Raw genomic sequence first — 14699 nt, 5'->3', positions numbered from 1 at the left:
TTATTGATAGGGGAGCAACATGTGCAAGCTCAAGTTTGGGGCCAGGAAGCATTCAGCAGCAAGTAGCTTTGAATCCTCTGCAAAATGGCTAAAGACTAGTTGAGTTACCAGCTCCTCAGGCCATCACTGCAATGGTGAGATGCCACTGCAAAGGAGATTGCTCAACACAAAGATGTTCCTGTAGTTCAAGAGACCTACGATGCACTGACCTTTGCTTTTGCAGTAAACAGTGTGAGAACCATGAGGACTAAAGATCTAAAAACCAGAATTTAAGATGAAAGTGATACTGAAGATGAAGACTGACATTATGAATTTACAGACAATTACTTTAACGAGAATCACGGCGTTGTGCTTGGATGCCTCCGCGCACCAGTCTGCCCTGTGGTTGTACGCCTCCACACACCAGTCCAGTTTCTCTGACAGTTTCCATCCATGTCTGTGAAAACATGGACGCTTCACACACAGAAGATCTATTCAATCAGCACAGTTTCAAGATTAGAGTCACCAATTCAGTATCTAACCAAATATCTCTCCATCTCTTCCTGAGATATGATGCTGAATAATGGGCAGAAAAGTCTTTTTGTAGAGCATTATAGTGACACAGTGATGTTGACCTTTGACCTTTAAATAAAATATCATCACTTCATCATTTTATCCTATTAGACATTTGCGTAAAGTGTTAGCAAACAAATTCTTGCCTTACAGCTATAAAGATGTTTTATGAGGTCAAAGTGACCTTGACCTTTGACCTTAGACCACCAATTTCAATTAATTAATGTCCAAGTGATTGTTCTTAGTTTATGTGAATATCTGAATAAATAAAATGTATATTATACCCTAGCCATTAAGTAAACACCTGCATAGGAATTTTACTTTTTTAATTTTTATTTATTTTATTTTTTTTTAAAGGTGTTTTGAATGTTCACCATTTTTAAAATCCCATATGACCACCATTGGGCAGATTGTTCCAGAACCTCTTGGCCCTGACAGCAAATGCTCTGCCTCTTTTTCAGCCAGGCCTCTGGAACAGACAAAAGACCTCTGCTGCCTGAAGACCTCAAAGTACGTCCTGGTGTGTACGGCACTAAGAGGTCGGAGATATATCTGGGAGAGAGACCAAGAAGAGCCTTAAAAGTAATCAGTAAAATCTTAAAATCTATTCTTAAACATACTGGGAGCCAGTGTTAAGAGGCTAAAACTGGAGTGATGTGATCACATCTCTTGGTTCTGGTTAAAAGCCTGGTAGCTGAATTGTGTACAGTTTGGAGTTGATTAATAGATTTTTGATTCAGGCTAGAAAAGAGGCTGTTGCAGTGATCCAGGTGTGAAGAGATGAAGATGTGTAAAATTGTCTCAGTGTCTCTAAACATTAAAATGGATTGTATTTTTTTTTAATAATTCTAATATGATAAAACATGACTGCACAAGCTTTGTGACATGCTGCTCAAAACTGAAATCACTGTAAAACCCGACTTCAAGATTTCTTGCAACAGTTTTGATGTCCCTCAAAATCATGTGTCTTCTTCTTCTTTCGGCTGTTCCCTTTAGGGGTCGCAACAGTGAATCATCTGCCTCCATCTAACCCTATCCTCTGCATCCTCTTCTCTTACACCAACTGACTTCATGTCCTCTTTCACTGCATCCATAAATCTCCTCTTTGGTCTTCCTCTAGTCCTCTTGCCTGGCAGTTCCAACCTCAGCATCCTTCTATCGATATATTCACTATCACTCCTCTGAACATGTCCAAACCATCTCGGTCTGGCCTCTCTGACTTTATCTCCAAAACATCTAACATGAGCTGTCCCTCTGATGTACTCATTCCTGATCCTGTCCATCCTCGTCACTCCCAAAGAGAACCTCAACATCTTCATCTCTGCTACCTTCAGATCTGCCTCCTGTCTTTTCCTCGGTGCCACTGTCTCTAAACCAAACAACATCACTGGTCTCACCACCTTCTTGCACACCTTTCCTTTTAATCTTGCTGGTACTCTTCTATCACACATCACACCTGACACTTTTCTCCACCCGATCCAACCTGCTTGCACATGTTTCTTCACCTCTTTTCCACACTCTCCGTTGCTCTGGACTGTTGACTCTAAGTACTTATAATCCTCCACCCTCTTTATTTCTACTCCCTGTAACCTCACCGTTCCACTTGGGTCCTTCTCATTCACACACATGTATTCTGTCTTGCTACGACTAACCTTCATTCTTCTCCTTTCCAGGGCATTCCTCCACCTCTCTAGATTTTCCTCCACCTGCTCCCTGATCTCACTACAGATCACAACGTCATCTGCAAACATCATAGTCCATGGACATTCCTGTCTAACCTCATCTGTCAACCTGTCCATCACCATAGCAAACAAGAAGGGGCTCAGAGCTGATCCTTGATGCGGTCCCACTTCCACCTTAAACTCCTCCGTCACACCTACAGCACACCTCACCACTGTCCTACAGCTCTCATACATGTCCTGCACCACTCTAACATACTTCTCTGCCACTCCAGACTTCCCCTTACAATTCAAAGCTCCTCAAAATCATATGTAATATACAAAAAAAGAAATCATACTTTTCTGTTACTGAACTTCTTCAGAACAAAAGAAAGAAAAACTCTACAGGTCAGATACTTTCTTGGGTAATTGATGAAACGGGTCCAGAAGAGAGCTGTGGGGTCAGTACAGACAGCCATGTTTGACATTGGAATGTGGTCTGTCAGTTTTACTATTTTCCCAACAAAAGATTACTACAATACAGTTTAGAGTAGAGCGGCTGAATGTGGAAAAACTGAGCCGTATTATTGAAGTTATTATCACGATGTACTTGTAAGTCTTAACACTAAAAGAAAGGTGTTATGTATCATGTATGAGTCATTAAGCAATGGTTTTACTGGTCCAGCCCACTTGAGGTTAAACTGGACTGTATTGTGGTTTAGAGTGATGGGTGCTGGGATATGTAGTGTTTATCTACATACAGTCAGGGATAGCTACTGCTGGACAGTTTCAAACAGACCTGCGGTCTTCTCTAAGGGTTAAATGACTTTGTCAAGAGCATATCTAGCACATAGAAATCTGATGAAGCTGAGAGATATAGTGGAGATGTAGTTGACTCATTAGACCAATAGATAGCGCTATTTCACCTTTTTTGAGTTAAGTAATTTCTCATACATTTTTAGATACAGTTTTGGGTGACAGCTTCTGAATTCATAAGGAAGCAACACAGAGCAGATATTCTGCTTAATTTGAGCCTCCTTCACAGCCGTTCAGTTTTAAAATAGTTTCTGATTAAATCTGCAACCTTCATCCAAGCTTAACACTTAAATGGGCTGGCTCAAATAAGTATTTTGGAAAATTAATCTACTGCTATTTTCTAATGTATCTAAGCTAAAATGACACAATTTAATGTTTTTCTTTGGGGTTTTTTTCTCCCTTCAAAATATGACCCTATTTTGTATCTCCCAAGATACATCACCTATTTAGGGTATTTATTGCTCAAACTCTGTTTTTCTCTGTAATTTTACACTAACTCCTGTGTGTGTGTGTGTGTGTGTGTGTGTGTGTGTGTGTGTGTGTGTGTGTGTGTGAGGGAGGGAAAGAAAAATAATCAGGTGGTTCCTACCCTTCTCTTATTTACTAACACACGTCATGAGATAACACATCAGGTATTATTGCAGACACACACAAACCACACAATATCTACAGTGAAACCACTTCATCTTTTACAGAAATATTTAAATATTTTCAGTACTACTATTTTCAACCTGAACATCTTCCCTCATTCACTCTGGTTTGCTCCTTCCTCAGCCTCCTCATAAGTGATACCATTCCAGTTTATTGCTGCTGTTACCAGTCCCTGTCTTCCTCATTAGTTCCCTCCTCTGAATATGAACTATCAGGTGGCAATACAATAAGGGTAACAGCATAAATGTTAATCAATGTTTCACACCTTTATATTTTTGAATATCTGTAGAGAACAGGCCTCAAAAACTAAAGTATATCTGTGACTGATTATTGCTGTTTTTATACCCTTCTCAGGGTGATGTATCCTTCAGGATACAGACATTAAACGCCTTATTATCAAAGTTGTGAAAATGCAATTCATTATTGTCAACAAGAACTTATAGTTATCCTTAATAACAATTTTCCAAAACAAAATCACCCCAAACATAAAAAAATATGAAAAAACAAAACAAAACAATAACACATACCTCATGGCTGGTGTCTTTGACAATGTAGGCTGACATTTTGGATTTTGATGAAAATGATCAGTATAGTTTTGAATGATGGCATGGAGCTACATAACCTGAGTAGATGACCCATCCCCACCCCCAGTGTTTCTCATGATATAAAGTGCACCCACTTAATGTCCCTCCCCCCACAGCCTGTCAAATGACTGTATCCCCCAGGATACAGAAACCATTTAAGGGTTAAATGAACAATTATGTTTTAAAATTAGATTTACTGAGCATTTACCTACATGACTTTGTCAAAACTGTTTGCAATTGTGGTCACCGAGGTGTGTATCTGTACTATGAGTTAGGGACACCTTCTGTGTTTCAAGCTGCTGCCGGTATAGAACAACAGATACATTAAAAGTGGGTTTGCATCACATGAGATTATGAGTCTTTTTTTGTGTAACAGATAGCTGGTTACACTTTGGCTAAAATTTTGTAAAGGATTTTCCTTAAAAAACTCTTAAAAATGCTGCTCACCTACACTGTGTGTCCAGTTATTATGATTGATTAGACTTCTACAGATAGGTGGGGCACTGCTGAACTCCATGAGCAATCAAAGCTCCTTGTAAATGACTTGTCCCAAATATGTGGTTGTCAGTACAAAACATTAGGCCTAGATGACACCAGAGTCAATGTTCTGATTGTCAGAAATATAGGATTCAATTTTTACTATGGGATTACTGCTGCAATTCACGCCTATAAACCAGCATCAGAAAACAACATGAAATGACAAGTAACATGCCAGCTGACACTGTAAGCTCCCACAGACATGCGCACATCACACTGGGACCTATTTATCTGAACTAAGCTCCCTCTTTGAGTAATGATCATGAAAAGTGCCAGCACTACACTGCATTTTAAAGCATGAGCCAGCACAGATGGATCATAAGAGCTTTTATTTATCGATTTATCTTTACTTCGTAGCACTGTGTTTGATTCACCACACAATCATCACACAATCTGACACGCTTCATAAATGATACTGTAAAATCGGAGACAGACTGCATCCAGTGTAATGATGCGCAGCTAAAACATGAAGGAAACAAATAATAAACAAAAACAAATACTGGATTTGGTTGGCACATACTTCATATAAAAGACTGACAAGGACTAAAAGTGACTAGGACACCTCTAACTGAGGTCTGTGACTTTCCAACAAGAAATGTTAAATACAGAGACCCTGGATGAAGTGACAGGGGCTTATTGTGCATGTTGTGCTGTTATAACAGAGAAGCAGTCGTGGGTGATGAAAATCTTAGCTCTCAGGCTCCATCCAACGGTGTTCATTCAATATGTATAAAAATGTAATGTGTATTATATATATAAAATCCCCCCTCACCCCCCAGAGTCCTGGGAGTTTGAGGGTTTGTGCAGTATCTTAGCTGTTTCTAGGACTGCGCTCTTCTAGACAGAGACCTCAGATGTTGTACCTGGAATCTACTGGAGCCACTCTCCCACTTTGGAGGTCACAGCCCTGAGTGCTCTGATTACCACTGGTACTACTGTTACCTTTAATCCCCACATCTTTTCTAGCCCCTCTTTCAGCCCTTGGTATTTTTCCAGCTTCTTGTGTTCCTTCTTCCTGATGTTGCTGTTGCTCGGAATTGCTACATCTATCACCACTGCCTTCTTCTGTTGTTTGTCAATCAACACGATGCCTGGTTGGTTAGCCATCACCAGTTTGTCAGCTGGTTGGAGTGTGAGAGAGCAGAACTTTTCCTACAGTTTGCCTAATGACATCACAGAGTCACATGACACTGTAAAAGTACTGTCCAATCAAGTTTGGAGACTGGTCTCTCACTTAGGTCACAGAATGAGGCATCCTGTGGAGATAAGGGCCAAATGGCTGTCTTTGTTTGAAGAACAAAGAACTTGTGGACTCAGAGAAGAAGCCTTCACATGTCCAGTTTAGATTTTAAGAAATGACAACTCATCTGTGGTCAAGTAAATTCCAACAACACCATCCGACCACACTTATCTATTCCGAAAGACATTCTGATGTCATTGCTGTAGATCCTGGTGAGGTGGATCAGTTGATGTCTCGCTCGCTCCTGGCATACAGCTTGATGTCATCCATGCAGAGGAGGTGGCTGATGGTTGCTCCACTTTGGAACCAGTATCCGTAGCCAATCTTTGTGTTGAGCTGGCTGAGGGGGTTCAGGCCTATGCAGAAAAGTAACGGGAACAGTGCATCACCTTAGTATATGCTGCACTGAATGGTAACATGTGCAAGTGACTTGGAGTTGGCCTCCAGAGCAGTTACAGAAAATGAATTAATATATTATTTTATTCTTTATTTTTCTGAAAAAGTTAATTTGTAATTCTTTTTTATTGATAACTGATGTACATAAATACTAAGACACATGCTACATGTTAATATAAGCATATTAGTATATGTTTTTATCTTATTTTTTATTGATAGCTATGTTGTTTATTTGCATTTTGGTAATAAATGTGCAGTAGCTACTGACTGTTGAGCTGCAACAATGTTTACTTGTAGGGGGGCGCACCACATGTACTAGGACCGCCACTGCATATAATTGAAAGAAGAGTGAAAACACTTCCAGTAAGCTCACTATTTTTTTTCTTTTTTTGTTCCCTGAGCTCACGTTCATTTTTTCAAATGAAAAGTTATGACCGGAAGCACCGTGTTTTATGTTGAAAGCTGACGCCGGAACTTAGCTTATTGATTCCGACTGACTTGACAGTGTGGTTCTCATTCGGCTTTAGCCTGAACTTCATGTGCCAAACTCCTTACCGACGAGTCTTCACAGACCATTTGACAGTTTGCTCGGCGGACAACACGAGAAAAAGAAATGCTCGGCGGTTTCAAAGTTAACCCGAGTTTCAGAGAAACGGTCACCAAAAGTCGTCGGTTTCTCTCCCGCTGAGCTCGAGTCTAGCTAACGTTAAGACCGACCAAGAAACAACTTCTGCCCGAGCGGCAGCCACTGTTGGGGTGGGGAGACGACGACGGAGCTCCGCGGTGAAAGAAGCGTTAAAAACAGCGGGTTTAACATTTAATAGATTCAGAGTTTAGTTATTTATTTTATCACAATGCTCAAGCTTTGCCTACAGACAGCTCTTCGGTCGGCTGTACATAAGTTACCGTCAGGACTGAGCCAGTCACCACCGGGGAGGCTGCCGGGGACTGGGCGACACACTCCGAGCTGCTGGATGGGAACACACGGGAGAAACGAGCCGAGGGAGCCGCTTAACTCCCCGAAGGGAGCCAAAGACTTTATCTACCGCCTCCAGTCGGCGGAGAGGACGTGTTTACTAAAGGAGCTGCAGAGTTTCGAGTCCATAGCCATCGCTCAAGGTAAGAGACACAGCAGCGAAGGTTTAAGGTGACAGCTGACATAAGAAGCTCTGAGATTGAATGAGAAGTCAAAGGTACGAGCCATGCGCCGATATTCACCGCTCCACACTGACCGATATTAGTGTACACTTTGATTTTATCCTTGGTTCAAGTACAGGTGGCCAGCATCTGCAGATGTTTTCACCTGTGGGTTCTTGCTCTCTGTTTAAAGTATTGCTGATGAAAGGGTGGAGTTAGTTTAAATGAAACATGTAGACTGTTGGCCTGGCCACACCTAAAAGTGTAGTAATGTGTAAAACATGTGGCTCTTTGCTAACATCAGGTGGTAGATGTAGAAACTGCAACAACACTCCTGCAACTAACTACCTCTGTTGGTGTTTGACACATACATTTTAAAAGGGAACATCCCATAAATTAAGACTTCCAACATGTTATTTCCATGGCAGAGGAAAGTTCAGTCAATATTTGTGAACATGAGCTACAGAGAAGTCTCAAACTTGTGATGTCAGAGGGTGTAAATTGTGGAGCTGCTTCATAGACAATAAATGGGAGCCTGATTTTGTGAACCCACAGAATGCTTTCTTTTTAATATCCAAATGAGCGTTATTGTACTGTAGTGTTGGCAGTGCTGAAACAGAACATGTTCCCATATACTCAGAATATTCCCCTGGGAGCTCTTGGTGTCACCTAGAACAGTGGTTCTCAAATGGTGTGCCATGGAATTTTTTAATAACCACACATTATTATTGCAATATTCAACTGGGTCTGAACAAAAGTTATGAATGAATTTTTAATTGACTGTATCAGTATGTTGTGCGCATCCATGTCCTAATAAAGAGGCAAACTCTGGCTAAAAAATCTAATTTAATTGAATTTAATTTAGAAAACCTTCACAGTGAACCTATTTGTTGCTGTTCATTTGTGGAAATTATAAGTGTGTGTCACATCAAAAGCCCTGATTGGCAGCCAGTGTGAGGGGTGATAGCATTTAAAAGGAGAAAGCTGTGAGTGGGGCAGTGGATTGCTTTATTGTACGGAGCAAATTACAACAAAGCACCAGTGAAGACGACCTACCACCGAAATTAAATAGGAAAAAAAAGTAGACAGGATCATGAAAGCTACATGTCTTTTTTTTGTTGTTGTCTTATGTCGTGATAAGAGTGAAAACACGTTATAAAAGCTGTTGTGCACAGATATAGATACAGGTGTGCCTTGAGATTTTGGCTTGAGCTTTGGTGTGCCTTGGGCACAAAAAGTTTGAAAATCACTGTCTTAGACCATAGGAATAATATGTATGAATTTTAAAGGCTGAATCCAAATGAAAAGATATCACACAGTCTCTTGATTGTGGTGTAGGTTGCACTACAGACTAGTGTTGCACGGTATACCAGTACTAAAATAGTACCGCGGTACTAGAGTATTCCAAACGGTACTATACTGCATTTGGAAAATACTGGTACTTTGAAATTGATTCAGTTCATTAAGGCACACAAACGCCTTTCTTGTTCCTATTGGATCACAGATTGCGCAAGTGGTGTGTATGACAACACCTGTATCAACATTCGCAGCTGGCGCACGTTGAAAAAAGACAAGAGAAAGTCTGAATTGCAAAGGGAGACAACACGAGACAACACAAACTTGGTGGAACATTTGAGTTACCAAACCGTGACGTCTGTACTGAGGTACTTACCGAACCATGATTTTTTTGGTACCGTTACACCCCTACTATTTATTGTTCTAAAGGTTTGTATCCAAAAGGACTTTTCCTTAGGAAAAGTACCGAAGAGTATCGAAAAGTATCGAAATTCATATTGGTATTGGTACCGAAACAAAGATTTTGGTATCGTGACAACACTACTACAGACTGTAGTTTGTTAATAATTTTCCTTTTTTTGTATTTCATTTTGAGTTCAAAACTGAACAACGATTAACAGCTGATCAGCACCAAGGCAGATATATCAGAATCCCAACTGGGATGTTGAACTGAACAGTGTTTCCAAGATGAAAACTAGTAATTATTGGAACTCCTGATGAGGGATGGGCATTAATTAGGGGTGGGAATCATCAGAGGACCCATGATACGATATTATCATACTTAGGTTTTGATACAATATTATTGCGATATTGAATGTATTGTGATATGCTGAGTATTGTGATAGCATATATTGCAATATATTGTGATTTATTACCTTTTTTCCAACTGCAAATTATTTCCCCAAGGGAAAACTTTGTCAATGTCAGTTTTACCTCATAAGATAAAGTTTTCAGTCTGTTCATCTGACTTTAATCATTTTTATTGCAGCAAAATGTGACACAAAGCAGACAGACTGACCGACACCGTCATTAAACCTGTCAGATTAAGTGCACATGGTAACCAGGCGGATGTTAAACTGACCAGGAGGATGGTGGCTCATACACAGTCCTTCATCTAACCTCTGTAACATTAAAGTTAATGGCAACGACAGAAGTTTGCTGATTTTTCTCATTTTAACTTTAAATGAATGGTTGAATAGGCTAACTGAAGCCTTGTCTGTTAAATAAATGAATTTCAAATGGCACTTGCTTTGTTGGCCAACTTAAATTCCTATTCTGACATTTAATTTTTTTTTGTGCATTCTCAAATATTCTTTGATAATAATTAGGAGTCACCAGAGGATCCACAATACAATATTATCACAATACTTAGGTCACGGTACAATATTATTGCGATATGCTGAGTATTGTGATAAAATATATTGCAATTTATTAACTTTTTTCAACTATAAATTACAGTATGTCCCCAAAGGAAAAAAAAATGTATCTAGTCTTTTTGACAGTTTCAAGTTCCCTCATTCAGCTGTGATATGAGGGTTATTTTTTGCCAGTGAGGTCTTATTGATTTCATCTATTATTTTAAATAATCAGTAGTGACACATAAACACCTCATTGTAAACCTTCCACAGTGTGTGTGCAGTCAATGGGTGTGAACATACATGCAAGTGTGTGTGTGTATTTTCTCTTTTGAGTCAGAGAGTATTTTCTGTTTGGTTTTGGTTCATGTTGAGACTTTTTTTTTCTTTTCAACCAGAGTGACTCATCTTAGGACTGAAATAGTAAAATCAGCTGCCGAATCTGGAGTACAAAGATCTGAGTCATGTCTTCAGGGCAGCCGGGGGAATCTCCCAAATCCTGAGAGGGCCTGGAAACTAAGGGAAAACCTTCACAATATAAGATCCATTTTCAAAATGTTTTGATTCAGAAAAAGTGTTGTAGACGACAGACATGCAGATGTCTTTCACCTGACAAACTGCAGCACATGGAGGACCTGCAGTCAGCTCACAGGGGCTCTGCATCCTCAGCGTCTCACGGTGCATTCACCGTCTCTGCATTATCCCGCTGTCCTCCCTTCTTCATCAGTACAGTCAGATAATGCTGAAATGGTAAAATGCTGACACAAGAGTTTTAAGAGTTTCAGTTGTGCCTTCAGACGTGCTCCTCATCACTCTGTTGTGTAACACACTCTTCTCATTAGCACTGTGCACCCAGGGTGTTATGTAACATGATGTGCAAGCTGATTTTTAGGAAATTGTTACCCTTTTCTGGCTGCTAACTCATTTCCGCCTACCATGCAACAGCATCTTATTCAGCTTTTAATACACAGAAATGATTGAAAGTATGTATTTGTACCATAACCTGGAGTTTCAAGCCTTATATTTCCTGCAAGCATTATCCAGTTAATCGTATTTCCACAAGTATTTTGTATCTACTCTGTGTTAAGACTTTATTTTCTTATTTTGAAAAGCAGAGGTAGTAATGTGTGTCCGGGGCTGAAAAAAATGCCCTCCAATTAATTAATTAGAGAAAAGTAAAATCAAACATTGATTGACGAAAATTATATCTATACAACTATAGACCTTTTCATGGACCCTCCCTTGGCCATGGACCGGGGTCATCTGTACCCTTTGACCCCCCTGACGGCAGGCCTAGTTTCAAGCAAAGTGAAAACAAAAAACCTGCTAGAGATCCAGCTGTGAGTCCACACCTGCCCGTCCAAATGTTTCTTCAGAGATGTAGGTAGGGTTGCAGTGATATGCTGGTTTTAAGGTATACTGTGATACCAGTATATAAGTTGACAGTTATCATACTGTGTACATTTGCTTATCTATAATATTGAAAATAAAATACAACTGGACAAAGGGTAGACTTTTTATACAAACTTCCATAAACAAAATGGTTTCATTAATCATTTGTTCAACCAAAAATAATCCTTCCATTTTCATTCCTTTAAGGGTCAGTTTGACTGATAATAATCTAAGTTCTGTACAGTAATACCGCAATATTTTCAGAGACAGTTTTTGTACCATGCAAATCTCATTACTTTGCAACCCTATATGTAGGAATGTGTCTCACATAGTCTCTGCACAGGTATGGAAGGTTGTGAAAAGTATGGAAACCTGATTAATTTGTTAAATAAAATAACTAATAACGTCAGTGCAGCAGCAGAGAGCTTTGAGCTTAGAGGCCAGATTAACCAGACACTTCACATGCAGGTATCCCACTAACTGAATGGCAACACCCATGTTAGCGTTGTCTGTTACATTCTTGTGCTGCATTTCACAGGAGGTCTGCAGCATTTGCTCCGGTGTGACTTTGGTGTACTGCTCTAGTTTGGAGAACGTGAGACAGCAGTGCGATCTTTGCTCATGGAGTAGGTGATGGACTGTTTTCTTAGCTCTCTCACAGTTGGATGGTAGTTGTGTCAAGCTAAGTGTGTCCACTCTTGAATTTTCAGCGGAGTGGGTCTAGCATTAGCTTGGCTGCCAGCGGCTAACGCTATCTCTGGATGGTGGTGTTGTGTGTGAGTATTTTATACTCATATGACACTGCTTGCAAATCACATGTGTCATATCCAAGTCATCCTTTCCTTCTGTGGTAATGGCGCATTTCTGATTTCTGTCTCCGGTGCCTCCATCTTTGATTTGATGAACTTCCTGCCAAATTATGTATTCTGTCAGAATGTCCGCCCTCTTGTCCGTGTCCATGACCATGTCCATGTTGTTGTCCTGTGGCTGCAGTAGTATAGTCCAGTCTGTACATTCAAAACAGTCCCTCAGAGACTCATTGATCTCCGAGGACCACTTCCTGACTGAGCAGGTGGTAACAGGCAACTTTAATACACAGGGTTTGTATGTAGGCTGGAGAGAGACCAGATTATGATCTGATCTGCCAAGAGGTGGTAGGGCAGAGGCACTGTAGGTGTCCTTGGCATTTCCATAAATCAACTCCAGTGTCTTATTCTCCCTGGTGGGACAGTCCACATACTGAACAAACCCAGTGAGATGGGAGGAGAGAGTAGTGTTGCTAAAATCCCCCGTTATTGCAATTAATGCACAAGGATGCTGGGTCTGAATCCTAACAGTTTCATGGATGACGTCACATGCCACTGCCGCTGCTGCCCGTGGTGGAATGTAAACCATAATGAGTGAAAACTCCAGAGGCACATAATACGATCTAAGACCGACTGCCAACAGTTCAATATCCTGACAGCAGATCTTGTCCTTCACTGTGACTTGTCCAGGATGACACCATTTATTGTTCACAAGCAGGATCAGTCCCCCACCTCTGTTTTTGCCGCTCGTCTTCGCATCCCTGTCAGCGAACACAGTAAAAAAGCCCGTTAGGCTCACAGAGCAGTCAGGTACATTGTCATTCAGCAATGTCTCTGTGAAGCACATGAGACTACACTCCCTGTATAGCTGTCAGCTCTGTTTTTACTTTAGATATCTCCTTTATTTTACTGTTTAATGTTCGCTATCCGTCGTATTAAAAGTTGTGTGAAGTTGCTGCTTAAAAACTCAACATTTCCTTATTTTGCTGCTTCACAATAAAAGTTTTTACATAACAAAAAAACAGGGGACTTTCATTTTTAAGAATCTATAGGAAATAAAATATGTTTATTACCGAATTAGTGGAACTTTATTAGCGTTTTTTCTTCATTTAAGACAAGTGTAATAATACGGCAGGGAGGAAGAGTAAAAGCAGAAACAGCCACAGTGAGATGTCGATGAAGGGTTGCAGACAACAGACTCTTACTGCATCTCTACAAACAGCTCAACTCCAACAGGTAAACTTCTTTTAACTGCCCATGTGAAAAACACATGCAGCAAAGATAACAGGGGACTTCAGCCGTGGATTAGCTTGCAACTTGCTACTGAACACATAGCCCATTTCGTATGATACATACCGAGATATGTATCATGTATCACCGTTAAGTCTGGAAATACAGAGTTATTAATTTTTGTCGATATCGCCCAGCCCTTATGTCTATGTGAAAGTAATATATTGGTCGGGCTCCTGCAAGCGGTCAAGTGAGCCTTGAGTGTTTGGTGTGTTTTTTAGTGGGACAGACAGTACGTTTGCATGCACGCAGTAGTCGAGCTAAGCTCATAGCTCAGCTAATCAGTCAAGTTGGACTTCTTGTCTTGTTTGAGTATACACGCAGAAGAGACAAAATCTAATTTCTGACCAAGTATGTCTGACTCTGCCTTGACTCTGTGTCCTTTTTAACATAGTGCGTATTGAACTAGTTCCGGTTGACCTAAAGAGGAAGCTAATGATGAATGAAGATGGCGGAACATGAATGTAGTTTCCTCTTCCATCCAGGAGTGTGTCGTCTGCTTCTCAGTCACCATGGTGTTTGTTTGTTTTTCTGGGAGTTACTGCACTGCTATATACTAAACTGCTGCTATGTCATCTCTTCTTCCTCTGGGTGAAACCCCGTAATAGAAAAAGTGGTGCATGCACAGAACGCCGAGTCCGACTCCAGTTGGACTAAGTGGATACATGCATCAATAGTTTGATTTTCAATCAAATTATCTAGGTGTGTTAGTTGAGCCACGGATAGTCCAATTTCAGTCGGACTAAGCTGTTTACATTAATTTAAAAGTCTGTTTTTTCAGTCAGACTAAGTCAATAATTTGATTTTCTCAAGCTGCATGTAAATGTACTGAGAGTCGGTCACTGAAGCAGCCCCTATTTCTCTCTGCAGCACTGTCCAGGATATTAATGAGGCGACTCAGTGCAGGAAAGAGTTTGGCTCTAAAAGATCTCCCTAATAAGCAAATGTCTACAGCTCAGAGCCCCCAACAAACCTGCCTTTACTGTACT

At 40.4% G+C, this 14699-nt stretch overlaps 1 protein-coding gene across 1 annotated transcript in view; it reads left to right on the top strand.

Moving 5' to 3' along the window:
• Window positions 1–6939: 6939 nt before the first annotated feature.
• tmem65 (transmembrane protein 65) overlaps window positions 6940–14699 on the top strand; it is an 86951-nt gene continuing 79191 nt past the window's right edge. Inside the window, exon 1 of the mRNA XM_050035351.1 lies at window positions 6940–7553. Within this exon, the coding sequence (XP_049891308.1) occupies window positions 7289–7553 (265 nt within the window). The 5' untranslated portion in view covers window positions 6940–7288. The remainder of the gene's footprint in view (window positions 7554–14699) is intronic.

This window comes from Epinephelus moara, chromosome 22 (assembly GCF_006386435.1).
Source record: "Epinephelus moara isolate mb chromosome 22, YSFRI_EMoa_1.0, whole genome shotgun sequence".
Taxonomy (NCBI): Eukaryota; Metazoa; Chordata; class Actinopteri; order Perciformes; family Serranidae; genus Epinephelus; species Epinephelus moara.
Note: the sequence above shows the minus strand (reverse complement) of the source record. Positions and strands in the feature narration are given on the sequence as shown.